The sequence below is a fragment of the Lathyrus oleraceus genome, chromosome 2, assembly GCF_024323335.1.
Source record: "Lathyrus oleraceus cultivar Zhongwan6 chromosome 2, CAAS_Psat_ZW6_1.0, whole genome shotgun sequence".
NCBI classification, from domain to species: domain Eukaryota; kingdom Viridiplantae; phylum Streptophyta; class Magnoliopsida; order Fabales; family Fabaceae; genus Lathyrus; species Lathyrus oleraceus.
In genome coordinates, this window is record NC_066580.1 from 490,929,940 (window position 1) to 490,947,321 (window position 17,382).

Below are 17,382 nucleotides of genomic sequence, written 5' to 3' on the forward strand. Positions count from 1 at the left end.
TTTACAGAAAGACTCTTATTAAAATAAATGTTCGAAGTCACCATCCTACCTTATATACAATTAGTTTTATAGCAAGAGTAGGATTTTGATGCCACTTGTTGAACAAGTGACTTTTGTAACACCCAAGACCGAAGAGGACGGGGAGTGGTCGCACGAATTCACATCAGAATGAGGGGATTCTGAGACTATGCGGGCATGAGACCGCGTGGTTGAATGAAAGCTTATAAAGATTGATTGATACTATCTGTATCAACAAGATGCATCTTCTTTTCAGTATCCTAACAAATAAGAACTTCATAGTTAAGCGTGTTTGACTTAGAGTAGTATTTGGATGTGTGACCTTCTAGGAAGTATCCCAAAAAACGCGTGAGTGGGGAAAAAACATGCTGAAAAGATATCTGTTGGTTTGTAGGATCAGTCGGTAATTCTGAAAGTAGTATGTGGCATTACAAATGGTAACATAGCAGACTTCTCTCAGTACGATGTGGTTCGGATATGAACCAAGCAGAAACTGATTGACATGTAACATCTGAGAACGAAGAGGGCGGGGAGTGGTCGCTTGAAGTCACATCGGAATAAGAGGATCCTGAGGCTATGCATGCATGAGACTGTATGGTTGAAGGAAGACTTATAAGGATTGATTGATACTACATATATCAACAAGATGCATCTTCTTTTCAGTAACCTACCAAATAATAATTCAGTAGTTTAACGTGCTTGACTTGGAGTAGTATTTTGACGGGTGACCTTCTGGAAAGTATCCCAGAAAGCGTGTAAGTGAGGATAAAACATGCTGAGAAGACTCATGTTGATTTGTGGGGTCAGTCGATAATCCTGAAAGCAGTATGTGGCATTACAACTCCAAACACAAGATAAATGGTGAATTGTGATATTTTGATTTCAAATCTTTTTTCACAAAAACAATTTATATCAGAAGCAAAGGTAAACAGAGAATATGCAACTTAAAAGATAAATAAAAAGATAAAAGACAAGAATATAAATAAATAGGATTTCCTCTTGAACCATGTGGCCTACTACAATCTCCAAGAGGATCCTCTTGAGATTTTCACCAAAATCAACTTAATCTTTTACATATGATCATCCCAACAACTTTAAACGACTCGAGCTTTTGTATAAAAACAATTTAATAACGCTAAATAAACAACATGAGTTTTTACACAGGTTCAACTCAACAACCTTACACAAACAACTCGTGCTTTTACACAAGTTCAACTCAACAACTATAAACCAAACTTTTTATAGGTTTAGCTAACAACATTCAAATCTATTTATAATATCCAAGAGAACTATGCTTATGAATATACAAATTCAACACAAAAGTAAAACACAACAACTCTCAGATGAAGTTTTTCACTCTCTCATTACTAATGAATGAACTTATAAAATAAGAATATGAGAGGTGGAAAATATGGTTATTCGGAAAATTGGTGTATTGGAAGGTGAGAAAAGTCCTCTTTTATATAGGATTTTTTTTACTCAAAAAGACAACAATACGTGGGCTTTGTCACTTTCTAATCAATTAGAATATCTACCAAAAAAAGATTAGGTTAATTCAAAAAAAGAAAACTCTAATATGTGACATCATTTAATCGATTAGCAAGACTATATAACTAATTAGGATACATTACTCTTACTTTAATCGATTAATTGAAGGCCTAATTTATTAGACAATTGACTTTGCTTTCCTAATTGATTAAGTACTTTCCTGGACTACTGTTAATACATTTTAATAAAAGATGAGAAGTTTGAAGTACTTGTGTGTGCGCGCGCGTGCGTGCGTGTGTATGTGTCACTTACAATTAATTGATCAAACTATAAGATAAAACACTAAGCGCGAGATTTGGCGAGCTCTCACAGTTTCATAATACTAGTTCATTATTGATTTAACTCTGCTTAACTCTTGTGTTTGCTTCTTAATTTATGATGCTTATGCTTTTTTTCTTTTATTGTTTACTCGTCATAGTCAAAATCCTTAGAAGATATTACCTATAAAGCACATAGAACAACATCCCTATCTAGTAGAATTTAATCACTCGAGATGTACCTTATGTTGGTAACTGTGAGATTTGTGATAAAATGCTTGAGAGCTCGAGACATACTTTTTAAATGCCATATTTATTGACAAAAAATTGGTCTTTGAAATCTTATAAAATATGTTGGGATTCAAGTGTGAGTGATTAAGTCTCACATCGACTATAAGTGGAGGAAATGTTGAATATATAAGAGAAAAAACTCATACTCACATTGCTTTAAGATTTTAGGTGGAGATGTGATGTTAAAGTCTCTTGGATCTTGAATGTTTAGCCCAGTGACACTTCTGCATTCTATAGAAAATCCAATAAGTGGTGTCAATGTCTTTTTGATCTTGAGCATTTAGCCCATTAACACTTCTGGCGGCTTCCAAACTCCCTAGCAAGTGGTATAAGAGCCTTGATTAGACTCGATGGGGGACGAAAATGAGATTCTAGTATGAATTAGGGCTAGAGATGTGAGTGACTCACACTTGTGAGGGAGATTGTTGGGATTCAAATGTGAGTGGTTAAATCTCACATCAATTAGAAGTTGAGGAAATGATGGGTATATAAGAGAAAACACTCATACTCCCATTGCCAACTTTATGTGAATATGTGGTGTCAAAATCTTAAATCTTGAACATTTAGCCTATTGACTCTTCGACGCTCCCCAGACTCCCCAACAAGTGGTATCAAAGCCATGGTTAGTTTCAGTGGGGAACGGAAGTGAGATCTTAGTATGGATCAAGGCTTGTGATGTGGGTGACCTACACTTGTGGAGAAAATGATTAGAATTCAAGTGTGAGTGGTTAATTTCCACATTGATTAAAAATGAAGAAAATGTTGGATATATAAGAGAGGTGACTCATATCCCATTACATTAAGATTTTAGATGAATATGTAGTTTCGAGGTCTCTTAGATCTAGAACGTTTAATTCATTAACATTTCTGACGTCTTCAAGGACTCCCCTACAAGTGATATCAGAGTCATAGTTAGAGTCATGCACATGATGTATGTGATTTTGTTGTTGTTCTTAAAGAAAATGTTAAAATACTAAATGCCAAATTAAACCTTTCTTTAAGATATTTCATTTAAAAATTGTGCAAACTCGAATTCGAATATGCATTCTATTTATTTATTTTGAAAAGTAACATACTCATATTTAATAAAATATTGTGTTTGATAAAATTCCAGTAGTACCATAACTTTATTAAAAATTATAATAAAGTAAATTGGTGTGATTTTATCAAATTCAACAATATTCTACAAGAAGCTTCCACCCATTGGAGCTCTATGTGGAATCCCCTTCCTCCTCTTAGCTATTCTATAAGGTGGTGGAGTTGAAGGTGTAAAACTCTGAATTTTGTTACTCTTTCTATCACTTGATTCCTCACCCTCTGAACCATCTTCTTCACTTAACTTTTTTTGCTTTTGAAATTTCTTGGAGGTTCCAACTATCTGATTGAATAAATACATATAAAATTGAAGATATAATTTGGTTTAATGGAATGTTTATGAAGACAAGAAAGTACCTTACAACCAATGGAACAGAATGTGAATGAATGAAGAATGGTTCTTTCACAAACATGGCATGTATTGGTGACTCCTTTCCCATGCCTAGGTTGAGGTCTTTCATTCAAGAACACAATCTTTGCACTATTTATAATGTATGTTTGAACTCCACTTATGTCCACTGTTTTTGGGATTTCAGATACTCTTATCACATCATGGTATGAAGACCTTCTTATCTATCAATAACCACACATAAACACAAACACCAAATTAACATTAATAAGACATACATTGATGTTTAGTTCAATTCTTACCTGAATAACTTTGTGTTGTTTATGAGAAGCTAGACAAGTTGAACAAAGACCTCCCTTCATACAATCCAAACAATACATATTGCATTCACTTTTATTCAAATTTGCATGAACTTTACATTCAACAAAGAACCTTGTTTGGACAAGTGGTTGCAACCATGCTGGCCACTTCATTTCTTCTTCATCCACCTGATTTCATATGATTAGCCAGTTCAAAATATCAAATAATGTTAAACAAGTTGCATTGATTGATTGTAGTAATACTAACCATGATTCTTGTTTATGATGTTTTGCTTGGAGGCAAATAAAAACAAACAACTTTGAAGAAATATTAATGGATTTGAAGAGAGAGAAAGTAAAGCTAGTGTTTATTAGTATAGTTTTGGTCTTATTCAAAAAGTCTTCAACCAAACCTTACTCCAAACCCAAACCAAAGATAAAATTATTGACGTGTGTCTCAACCTCTTGTTTTTGTTTTTTTCTTAATTTAAAAAATTTTGATATTCAATTTAAAAATCAAATAATTTAGAGATCAAAAACTGCATTTTTTATTAATCAAAACAAAATTTTATAACGTAAATATTGTTCTTGGTCATGTTTAAATTAAATAAAATTTTTTTTACATATTTTAAAATTTTTAAATATATCACATTAAAAAAATATATGTGTAAATAAATTAAATAATTTAGATTTTTTAATAGCACTTGATCCAATGAATTATTTTTATTAAAAAAACAATTTTATATTAACTTCTATTTTTAAGAGAATTTACACGCATTTCCTCTATAAATTATTAAAATAATACTTCACATCTCTTGTTCTTTTAAAATATATGTAAATCTTCCTTCTCTCTTCAATTTTTTATAAATAATAAATATCCCATTCTTTTTTAACACTATATTAAAATTGATATATATATATATATTGGAATATTTAATAATAGTTTAAAAATAGTATATATATATATATATATATATATATATATATATATATATATATATATATATATATATATATATATGACATTTATTTATCATTTAAATTTTTTATAGTATGCTAATAAAAAATATTTATTTGATGAAAGCATATAAATAATTAATACATATTTTAAAATTAGAGAAATATCAATAACATTTTAATAAATTATAAAAGATAAAGAGAGTGTAATTATTTTTTATCATGCGGTTCAAATAATTATAATTGAAAACTATTCATAATTAATAATTAATGCAGAAAATGTAGTAAAGTACTAGTAAGGCTCAAATTTATTTGGCATGCAATTTTTGTGGCTGGGAAAAAATAGAGATGGAACATGTTAGGTTAAAGTTGGCAAGTGGGCAATAGTGTCTGTTTTTATAATTGACACTTAGGAAGTTAAGATGTGGACATGTGGAGGAATCAATATACATTAGTCACCATTTATATTTTGAATATTTAATAGAAAAAGGATGGCCAAGTGTTTAATTGTTGGTTGGATGAGTGGAATTTATCCTATTTTTATTTTATTAATTAAAAAGCTGTTATTAGAAAAAAGCCACCGTATTGCTAATATAGATGACTTAGATAATTTTAATTGTTCAAAGAGAATAAGTTTAAAGAGTCTGAAAAGAAAATAGTTTGAAAAATCAAGCAAGAATTGGGTGGGAGTAATTTTGAGTTGCTCAAGTGTGACATCAGTCGTTTTATCTACCTTCATTCATTACTTGATTCATTAATCCAACATGAGGCAGAGAAAGACACAATATTTTTAAGAGAGTCAATTAAACAAATAAAAAATTATTTCTCCTATAAGGGAGAAAGAATCGGTCATACCCTCATAAATTCATACAAAAAGTAATATGAAGTTTTTCTTCTTTCCCATTATTCGACCTAAAAGGTCTCCTATATATATTTATATCCCATTATTCTACAAAATCAAACATACAAAGTCTCTTGCAATCAAATGCGAGAGCAGACTTTCCCTCATTGTATTTCACAAGTACAATTGACGTTCATCGCACGATCTTGATTAAACTAATCTAGATCATATTTAAATTCACTTTTTAACCATCTCAGTCACCCTCTTAAACATGGTGACACGACGAGGCACCACTACAACTAACAGTGTCGACAACGACAATTAGGAAACTTTAGTAGAGATGCAAGTCGCTATGGACGAGCTACTGAAGGAGAAGAGCGATCCAAAACGCAGTGGAATTTAAAATTTCTCCTTTAGTGATCCTTACGAATTGGCATGACCAGTGATAGAATCGTTACCTCTTATGGCGATTGTAACCTTTGATGCAGATCTACGGAGCGATCCCGAACGTTGAACGATGACAACGCCTCTACTCAGTCCACACGAACGGATTCCTTCAATCTCAGTGCTAGCTGCTACGAATGAAGGCTTTGAGTGAGAGAGAGAGAGAGAGAGAGAGAGAGAGAGAGAGAGAGAGAGAGAGAAACGAAATTGCAACTGCACAAATGCTTCTACACAAGGGTTCTATTTATAGAACCACTTGTGTGGGCTACAAGCTAAAAAGTCCATTCAAGTGTATGTGGCCCATATCTTATAATATGCCAAAATCACTTAAGCGCGTGGTACCTTACCATATTTCGTATTCTTCTTAAGTACATCGTACCTTACGATGTTCTACAATTCACTTAAGTGCGTCGTACATTACGGTATTCCTTAGTTACTCTATCTCTCATCAATCCGTCCTTTTGTGTGTGACCCTGTAGGTTTTCGCGGTATTGACAATTATATTAAATCACGTATTTAACATAATAAACAGTGAACAGTATCTAGCAACATATCACTGCTACCCAAGACACGAAAGTGTCATGTGATCTGACAAATCCTTTTGTGATAATACTTATGTGTACAATTACCCTTTTGCCCTTATGTCTATATTGAACACAAGGCATATACCGTGTCATCCTTGTCCAGTTCAATATTGGGCCCATAGACATTTATCCTGTTACGTAGGATGGACAAATTCCATCTAGGTTACTCATGTCCCTTAGCATGCTTCATAGAGTACCCATCATCTGTCTTTATGGTCATCCAATTACGGACAATGTTTGATCAGTAATAAGGCACTCGACTCTACATCTAGGGTCCATAGTGGTTTCAGGTCGAAGGGTGGTATACACCATTATCACCATGAGAATAACTTATGACACTTTGCATAACATTCTATATAGTATTCTCATAGCGGGTCAATCCAGTATAAATATTACTCTTAATATTCATACCTATGTTTAAGACTTGATAACTCCTTATCCATGATCCATGAGATGTGATCATCAGTCTATATACATAATAGTCTTAATGCTTTAATGTTATCCCACTTCACAATAAAACTCGACTATGGATACTTTAAGAATAGTGTCCTTATGTTTAATGTGATCTCATGATTAAGTCACACTTGATACATTAAATGGACTATCTATTCTAGGGATTTTATTAGATAAACATAATAAAGAAAAAGCCTTTTATTATTAATAAATAATTCGATACAAGTACCAAAAGTATTGGCCTCTAGGGCTTACACCAACAGCTACAACATTCCAATCAAACTTTAGAGGAGAATGTCTTAACCCACTATGGGAGCGGAATCATGAAGATTTCCAGGTAGAAGATGAGGTCATTGACCCCCTCAGCCTTTCTCGAACAAAATTTGGAGCTCTCCAGTACCAGTGAACTTCAAACAGCAATCAATGGTGAAGTTTGATAGAAAAAGTGACCCCCATGATCATATCGTTGTCGTCAACAATTAAATGGAGATTATTGGAGTATTTGATTCTTTGAAGTGCAAGATCATATCCATGACTTTCAAGGAGGCGACTGTTCATGAACCTCTCAACCTTTTAGTAACTAGATACTAGGACCTCTCCAAGAATCCGATCCGCCAATTTTAGGCGAGTAAGCATCAAAATTGTCTACCACTAGTCAGTTCAACGTCCGCTAAGGACATTCCAATTTACTAAGAGAGTACCTCGCCTAATTTAATGAAGTGACCATCAAGGTAATTTATCCAAACTAGGAGATGTTTGCAGAAGCATTCCAAAGCAAATTAAGAGTCCAACATTTCAACAAACCTCTCGTCCATAAGCTTGTTGCCTCCATGAATGAAATTATGGCACATGTAGAATGTTACATCAAAGGTCAAGAGATAAACGTCGAGAATAAAACCATAGACGTCAAGGAGTGCTCCTCTGACATATTTGACTTATCGAACCAGTAACACATGAGCAGTACCTCGCTTCTCAAAGATATGGAAAATTTTAAGTGAAATGGAAGGCCCAATGACAACTTCACACGTATCAACACTCAACGGGAGCAAATCTGGCGTGAAGTGTTCCACATTCACAATATTCTACCTCCTCGAGCCCTCAAGTCAGATACAATGGAGCCCGAACTTGATAAATGGTGCAAGTAACATAAGATAAAGGGCCATCACATTGATGACTACTGTAACAATCCATTTTTTTAGTATTGAATTATTATACTATTATTATTATAATTTTTATTAATTATGTGGAGTGTTAATTAATTAATTGGTGTATTAATTCATTATCTAGTGGATATGAGAAATAATTAAATAATTGAATTAATTAATTAACTTGGTTGCATAGTGAGTGGTTAATTATTTAAATTTAAATAGAGGTATTTAAATATTAGGTATTATTGGACCTAGTGATTAAATTAGATGATTTAAGCCCAACTAGAATACTATTATAAATAGTAAGAGTGAAGGGAGTGAGAATTAGAATTCACTTGAGCACTGAAGGCAATAGAGAAAGAGGAGAGGAAAAGCGAGAGGAGTCAAGGTTTCCATCAAATTGACAAGGTAAGGGGGGAAATCCTTATCATTATAGATTAGTATGATTTGGTCAATGGGTAGGAACATGTTTTAGGTTGAAATCCTTAATTGGCATGGTTTTGGAATTATTAGGTTTGATAAATACTCTTGAATTGTGATGAGTAAATTATGCTAAAACTGTGAATGAATATATATTTGGATGAGTCATAATTTTCTGAACGTGTAGCTCTTTACGGAATCGAAATCGGAGGTCCGGAAGTCCTCCAACGATGAAAAATGCGGGGAAATCTGCATTCTGTTTCGTGTTAGCGCAGGAACAACTTTCTGTTTTGCGTTAACCGGTTAACCCAGGGCGTTAACCGGTTAACACTGTTGCGATTTATGAAAAATTGCATTCTGTCTTGCGTTAACCGGTTAACCCAGGGCGTTAACCGGTTAACACTGTTATAAATTGCCAAGAAGCGCATTCTGTTTTGCGTTAACCGATTAACCCAGGGCGTTAACCGGTTAACACTGTTTGAAAAGTGAAAAATTGATATTTAAATGTTGTGTGCGTTTTGGAATGAAATCTATGTGTACCTATTTGATGATTGGTCTATATTGGTGAATAAAATATTGTATGAATGTGTATGTATACCATTATTGGATTTGTGAATGATTTCTGGTTATGGATGTGTATATGTAATCGTAATTGATGAGTTGTGATGAATGTGTATATGTACCAATTGTGAGTCATGGTGATATGTGGGATGTTAAGACGGTATAGAAGTTCTTAATTGCATATGTGTTGGTATGTGTGCATTCATTCATAGCATGGTTGACTTCATTGTGGAAGTGGTGAAACTGTGGGTTCACATGAGCAGACGTTGATTCTCAATTGGAATCAGGCGTAGTATTAAGCGGTGATCCTTCATTGGAAACAGACGCAGCAGACGTTAATCCTTAATTGGGATTAGGCGTAGTTTTAAGCGGTGATCCTTCATTGGAAACAGACGTAGGGCTTTGGTCTTGTCCGGATCGGAAGCGTGGCTTGGATTCTAGATATTGAATCGGAAAGCGGTGAAACTTTGAGTTCACATTGAGGTACCACATGCATAAAGTCACATTGTCTTGCATGGAGTCGTCTATAGTTATGTGATCATTGAATGCATGTATTGATGTGAATGTGTGATGTACATTTGGAATATGTGGAATGCTTGTCTGGTAATATCATTGATATACTAATACAAAGTGTGATGAATTCTTAAATTGTGTTTTGATTCATTGTGCCTTATTATGCTATTTCATAATGATTTGAATTCTCACCCTTTCTGTCTGAATGTTACCTTTACATGGGTATCGTGCAGATACTACAGAGTAGTATTGCTGGAGTAGGTGGACGGTAGCTCGCTCAAGAATAGCTGGAGAGTTTCCGTATTTAGTTTGAAATTAGGTAATGAGTCAATGCTCTGGTCATGTAAGACTGGGTAGATTAGTGGTATTGAACTCCTATCTTATTTTGATATGCTTTATGTCATTAATTGTTTTATTTTATTTGAAGTGATTATTGAGAGATGATCATGGTATGGGACATGGATCATATTATGAAATACATGAATATTCTTTATTTCCGCTGCGAACGCATATTGCTTGAATATTCATGATGAGTGAAATGTGTTATTCTGAATGACCAGGTGTATTGTTGGTTTTTGAAAGTTTTAAGTTTCGAAAACGTCGATGTGACGCCCTTTTCTTTATATGCGTGCTTATTTACTCTGATTATATGATAAATAATTTGGGGTAGAAAAAGGGGTGTTACAACTACTATTAGGTTAAGAGGGAGATCGAGCAACTTATCCAAGAAGGCCATCTGAAGAAATATGTCGAAGGAGATTCTCAGTAGACTATAGGAGGTTCTAAGACTCAGGGGCGAGACAAGCTTAAAATCCCCAATTACAAGAAAGACAAGGAACCTTAGAAAACAGGAGGGCACACAAGTCATCCACGCCCCAAATACTATAGTTGGGGGGTTTGTTAGAGGAAGAGAATGTAGCTCCACCCGTAGGAGATACTCCCTCAAAGTCATGACGGTAGAAGAATCATCCATTAAGTTTAAGGGGAGCTCAGAGAATGATCCAAATCCTGAAATCTTTTTCCCTCAAAAAGACATTGCGGGAATCCTCCCTTGTGATAATGACCATATGGTCATAAAAATACAATGTGATGACTAGGAGATCAAACAAGTAATGATCAATTTGGTAAGTTCAATTGATGTTTTATATTGGGACACCTTCAATAGGCTAAAGTTGGACTCATACGAGCTCAAACCTTTTAAGGGCTCTTTGGTGGGATTCTCAAACGAGTATGTCTAAGTGAAAGGCTACACCAATCTCAAGACGATGTTCTAGATTAAGGATAACACCAATATGATCAAATTCAGGTATCTCGTAGTATATTCCATGTCTTTGTATAACATAATGATTGGGTGTCATGCGTTCAACCTCTTAGGGGCCTCTCGATCAACACTTTACTTAAGCATGAAGTACTGATTCTTAAATGGGCAGGTCGGTGTGATCCAATGGGATTAAGAAATCACCCGAAGATGTTACCATGATAGGTCTGAGGGTCAGAAGGACAAGTATGCCAATTTTCATACCTTTGTAGATTTGAACTCCATGATAGAGCCTGAGAAGGAAAGGCCCACGCCTTGAAAAGATCTAAAAAGGGTTCAGATTGGGCCTTAAAAATTCCACACCACCAAACTAGGCACATATATGAAGGAAGCCAAGCAGGAAGGCCTAGTTGTCATACTCTGGAAAAATCTTAACGTGTTTTCTTAGGCCCCCTCTGATATGTCGGGAATCGACTCTAGGATCTGTGTCGCCCCTAGCCATCAATCCAATAATAAAACCAATAATGCAGAAAAAGTGTAAGGTTGGCGAAAAATAGACAACTATACATGAAGACATAGGAAAATTTAAGGAAACATGTTTCATTACATATATCAAATATCCTAACTAGTTAACGAGTGTGGTGTTAGTTCAAAAATCGTCCCCAAAATGGCTAATGTGTGTGGATTTCACCAATATGAACCTGACATGCCCTAAAGATCCATACCTTTTACAAAACATTGACAAATTGATAGAAGGATATTCATGGTATTAAACTCCAAGTTTGATGGACGCTTACTCTAGTTACAATCAAATAAAGATGAATCCCGAGGATGCGCCCAAAATAGCCTTCATATCAAACAATTGTAATTACTATAACAACATTTTGCCTTTAGATTGAAGAATACAAACGCCACATATCATAGGTTGATGAATGGTGAGTTTTTCAACCAAATAAGGTGCACCTTATAAGTTTACATTAATGATGTGGTCGTAAAGACCCCATAGGAAGGAAATTACTTCATTGACCTAAAAGAAATTCAGAAGTCAGCCAAGAGTTACAATATGCGTCTGAACCCTGCCAAATGTTCCTTTGGGGTTCAAGAGGGAAGTTTTTTGGGATTTATGCTGACTAGAAGGGGAACAAAGGTGAACCCCAATAAATTTTGTGTCATTATTGATATGAGAATCCATGCCTCAATTAAAGAGGTATGGCCGCTAACAGGGCGATTGGCCTCCTAATCCATGTTCTTTCATGCAAAGGCTATAAAGCCTTTAACTTTTTTTCTACTCTGAATAAGAAGGAGAAGTTTGAGTGGATGAATGAGTGTGAGGAGGCATTTCCAAAGATAAAAACATTGTTGGAAAATCCCTTAAGTACTAACACGCACAGTGGAAGATGTGTCATTATACTTAGATTTATCAGTAACAAATAAGGTGATGAGTTGCATACTTGTCCAATAAAAAGAGGAGATTGAACGACCAATCTACTTTGTTAGAAAAGTGTTCAAAGGCACAAATTTGAGATACTATAAGATATATAGACTAGCATTTGTGGTCGTGATAGAAACAAGGAATTTGAGACCCTACTTCCAGGGGCACCACGTGGTAATAAAGACGAATTATCCAATTCGTCAAATTATGAAGAAGAATGATATGGCAAATATGATGGTTTCCTAGTTAGTAGAATTGTCTGAATACGATATTAATTTTATTCCAAAAGAAAACATTAAATATTAGGTTCTAGCGGACTTCTTAGTATAGTTCATCTCCTTATTAGACAATGAGGTCCCACATGTTTTGGTCTTATTAGTAGACAACGCCTCAAATCTTAAGGGAAGTGGCGTCGAGATAGTATTGGAAGACCCATAAAACATTCCTTATAGACTAAAGCCGAGTTCAAGGCCATTAGTAATAAAGTTGAATATGATGCCCTTATCACCGGAATGAACCTCACCATAGAGATGGGCGCTTCTGGTATTAAAGCATAAATTGACTCCTAATTGATAACCAATCAGGTAGTCTGTGAGTATAAGACAAAAGAATCATAACTTGTCAAATATCTATAGAAGATACATGACTTAGCTAAAAGTTTCAAATTCATTGAAATAATTTACATACTCAGAAATCAGAATGCCCAGGCAGATACCTTATCAAAGACTGCTAGCAGTAAGAAGCCAAAGCCATTGACTTCGTTGATGCCCAAAGTTGGATGGCCCTTATATTGTGCCACTTGAAAACAAAGAGCTTCCTTCAAATGTGACCAAAGCAAAAAAGATCAGAAGGTTAGTTGCACAATATACCATGGTAGGAAAAAAACTATACAAGATGGGAATTGCCTCCCCCATGCCGACTTGTTGTCATATCCTGGCCTGAAAAAGGGTATAATATTTGAATGTATGCATAAAAATAAAGGTTAATAGTAAAATTATGTTCTTTGCAGGATAGATGTTGGACACAATGTCTAAGACAATGTCTACAACGCGCTTATATCAAATTAACAAATACAGAAATTAAATCTTAAATCAATAAAGAACACAAAGGATTGTTAACCCAGTTCGGTGCAACGTCACCTATGTCTGGGGGGCTTCCAACCCAAGAAAGGAAATCCACTCTATATAGTATTAGTACAATAGTCTTAGATGAACAAAGCTTATTCAATGTATCTCTACCTAATACTACATTCGTCTTTCTATTCATGACTCCCCGTAAATATGAAAATCCATCTCCCTTTCTCTTAATCATTGCCCTAGTGATCAATACATAAAACATATTTAATGATTATTTAATTATAACTCAACTAACAAAACAACCTCTATGTCTTCGATAGGAAACTTAGACACTATAGAGGTGCACAAATAACAATAAGAACAAATACTTAATGAACAAACCCTAACACACTAGAGCTTCAATATTGTGTTTCTCCTCTTTGTTAGGAATAAGTCTTCTTATATAGAAAACCATATGTTGGGATTTTATCCGATGTACTTCAGATTTGAGAACAACAATATTTGATTTAGATACAAATTTGATTTTCTTTTCAAAAAATCCATCAAGAGATTTGATTTGATTTGATCTTCATTCAATTTAAATATTCATTTAATTTGATTTGATCTTACTAAATATTTTTAGAAAATCTTACTAAATAACATGTTGCTAAAAGATACAACAACAAATCTCCTTGGAAACAAACACAAACACGCTCAGATTTACTCACAGACTCTGAACCACAACCTGAGGCTGAATGTTGCACACATGCTAGAACATTTTGTCTCATATAATGCATGTTCAAAATAAACATCTTGTTGCTCGCTGTCATACCCCAAAATTTGCCCGTCGATATTACAAAGCTTTCCTCCGACTTGTTCTGCAAGGCACTGACATCAAATGAACAAAAGCCCAGCTCACAACAGGCCCAATCCAAAAGTGGCCCAAACTAGCTTGCTCGCTAGGCGAGCCCTTCCTTCGCCTAGCGAACACTTCATCATGACCCTCGCCCAGCGAAGCGTCAGGTCCAGAAAAAAGCCCAAAACTAGCTTGCTCGCTAGGCGAGCAATTCCTTCGCCTAGCGAAGCTTGCGAAAGTCTGAAGTTTTGGACCTCATTTTAAGCCCGTTAGGTCACCACCACTACTACTATAAATACCAGCTCTTCAGCCACGGAAAACACACAGAGACAGACGGACGGACACCGAAACGGAGAGACCAAGACGAAAGACGGAAACCCTGGTGCAAAACCCTGCTAACCTGAAGGCCGCCCATCCGCGCCGAAACTACCGCCGCCCAACTCAATCCGGCCTCCAAGCAACCAGTCCCTTTCAATATCGCAATTGCACACAGGTTTGCGTATCACCGCTGTTTTACGTTTCCAATTGATATTCTTTACATACATGATGCATACCGATTAAAGTTTTGATATGTAATCTGATTTCGTATGTGAATCTAAGTATGAACATCCTGTATAATTGTATATGCTATGCCTGTGATCGAATGCCATAAGAGTGCAGGTTTTCGGAAGTCATGCTGCTGTCAAACTCCAAACCCGTGGCCGCTCGCTAGCTCATCGCTAAGCGAGCCTGCAGCGAGCCTTCGCTGGGCCTTCGCTAGGCGAAGCAGAGGCGAATGGGACAGTGGCTGCTTTGTCCCTTTGCTGTTCTATCTTATGTTTATCTAATTGCGATTTTTGCATCACTTGGCCTGAACTCATAACTGTTATGTCTATTTTATGGTGCAATTGTCAAATCATATTTTATCTTAATGCTCTAACCCGTGTGTTGAATGGTGTAAGAGCTTCCATATCCCCAATGAAGCGGCCGGCTAGGTACTCCACTTTACGTGTGGGAGACCTTCGTGGAGATGGATTCTAAATTACTTCACTTTAATGTGAAGATTCATATTGATTGCCTAATTAATTTTAATGTATTAATTTTTAATGTATTGATTTTAATGTGTTGATTTTAATGTGGAGATTCATCATAATTACCCAATTAATTGTTAAAATATGGACTTTAAATAAATAATATCGGACCTCTCTTTTGTTACCCCCCGATTACGTAATATGGTCATGTCCCGCGAATATGGGGATACCCTTAGCAAAGACCCTTCGGTTAAATCATCATAAAATAAATCATGGTCCCTCGGATGTTGCCTTCGAAATTACGATTCTGTCCCTCGACGACCCTTCGGTGTAGCCTACGGTTAAATGATGATAGTCCCTTCGAATGCTAAGGTATCCTCACAATTGTTGCCTTCAATGACCAGTCGATGACCCTACGATGACCCTTCTACATCCACAGGATAAAACTACTTACTTCTCAATAGTAAGGACAGTTTTACCCTCATAAGGATAGGAAATGCCCGGAAAGACCTCGGACAGGTATAACCCTTAATTGCTCATTCATAACCTAAAATATTCTTTCTCACCTCGCACATTTCAAACATCCTTTTTTAGAAAATCACCACTTAGCATACATCCGTACTAGGATCATTGCCGAGTTATATTTTTCTAAACAACTTTCAAAATCAAGTGAGATAACCACTTTGTATACATTCATACAAGAATCATTACAAAGTTAAATTCTCCTTTTCAAAACATTTTCTACACATTTTTTCAAACTAGAAAACATAAATGATTGAGCAATTAAGAGCCCGTGGATAACCACGGATACAAAGGGTGCTAACACTTTCCCTTTGTATAACGTACCTCCCGAACCTAAGAATCTAAATTAAGGTCTTTCCTGTTCTTTTCCACCTTTCCTTATGGGATAAAAGAAAAGTCGGTGGCGACTCTTGCTAACCGCGACATTGCGATTAAAAATCCATAAAGTCAGTTCACCGTATGACAGAACTGGCGACTCTGCTGGGGACTTACAAAGAGAGGTCCATCTTAAAAAAAAAAAAAAAAAAAAAATCATTTATGTTTTCGGATTGTTCCTTCTTTTAAGGGTATTGTTTGAGTGAAAGATCCTACACCCGGATCTAGTATACCTTAGGTAAGTAGCAATAGATCATCGCGACTATCCGGCGTATACTGGAATGGTTAAAATGATAGCTACGGTTAATGTGACACTTTGGATGTCCTGATGTTCCTCATGTTCACTTGGGGAAGAATTTGGCATTCGCGTGGTGTCATCAAAGCATTAACCAGACCTCTAGAACCCTAATTGACTTATCCTAGCCATTAGAAAGTAGTGAGATAACTGGCTTCGGTTCCGACTGAGGTTGGTTGATACTCGATACTACACTCTTTGAGATTGGACTTTAGGGAAGCTTCGGTCAACCACTTGGCGTTGCACTGAAGTGGACTTAAAGAAAGGTCGATGATCTGAGATCCTTCTAGAACCCGGTTACTACTCTAGGACAGGTTGAACCAACCAAACTTCAGTGGGGAGGGTACTTACCTATGGAACTCATGCAAGCCTTAAAACCTAGGAATGATTGTTGTGTGACATGCTTGTGCTTGCATAACATCATAACATCATAACATCATGGTACTAACCGTTTCAAGGACTTAGGAATTTAGCTTTGCTCTGTTAAACAGGTTATGGCCTCGAGGAAGACTATCCGGATCAATCTTGTAACGATCTCTCCTCAACTCAGGGATTTAGTGTCAGAACTTCCCGATCATGCTCAGTTCAACAAGAAACATGGGCATCTCCTCAATTTGGTTACCACTGGTTTCAAAGAAGATATGATGAGAGTTCTATTCCAGTTCTTCGATCCTAAACATCATTGCTTCACCTTCCCAGATTATCAGTTGGTACCCACATTAGAAGAATTTTCCAAGCTGCTTGGGATACCTATCCTTGATCAAATACCTTTCAGTGGTCTGGAAAAGATTCCGAAGTCTG

General features: G+C 35.7%; 1 protein-coding gene across 1 annotated transcript; it reads right to left on the minus strand.

The window, feature by feature from the left end:
- Window positions 1-3,213: 3,213 nt before the first annotated feature.
- Window positions 3,214-4,255, minus strand: LOC127120911 (protein RGF1 INDUCIBLE TRANSCRIPTION FACTOR 1). The gene is made up of 4 exons (XM_051051509.1): window positions 4,126-4,255; window positions 3,861-4,046; window positions 3,567-3,782; window positions 3,214-3,492 (listed from the first exon to the last, which is right to left on the minus strand). The coding sequence occupies exons 1-4, from the start codon at window positions 4,126-4,128 to the stop codon at window positions 3,298-3,300; spliced, it is 600 nt and encodes a 199-aa protein (XP_050907466.1). The 5' UTR covers window positions 4,129-4,255; the 3' UTR covers window positions 3,214-3,297.
- Between the last annotated feature and the right edge of the window lie 13,127 nt (window positions 4,256-17,382).

What these genes read in the sequence shown, in the direction of transcription:
- LOC127120911 (XM_051051509.1), bottom strand. An exon ending in AACAACACAAAGTTATTCAG is followed by an intron (nt 3,783 to 3,860) that starts GTAAGAATTGAA and finishes GGTTATTGATAG; the next exon opens with ATAAGAAGGTCTTCATACCA. An exon ending in TCTGTTCCATTGGTTGTAAG is followed by an intron (nt 3,493 to 3,566) that starts GTACTTTCTTGT and finishes TTATTCAATCAG; the next exon opens with ATAGTTGGAACCTCCAAGAA.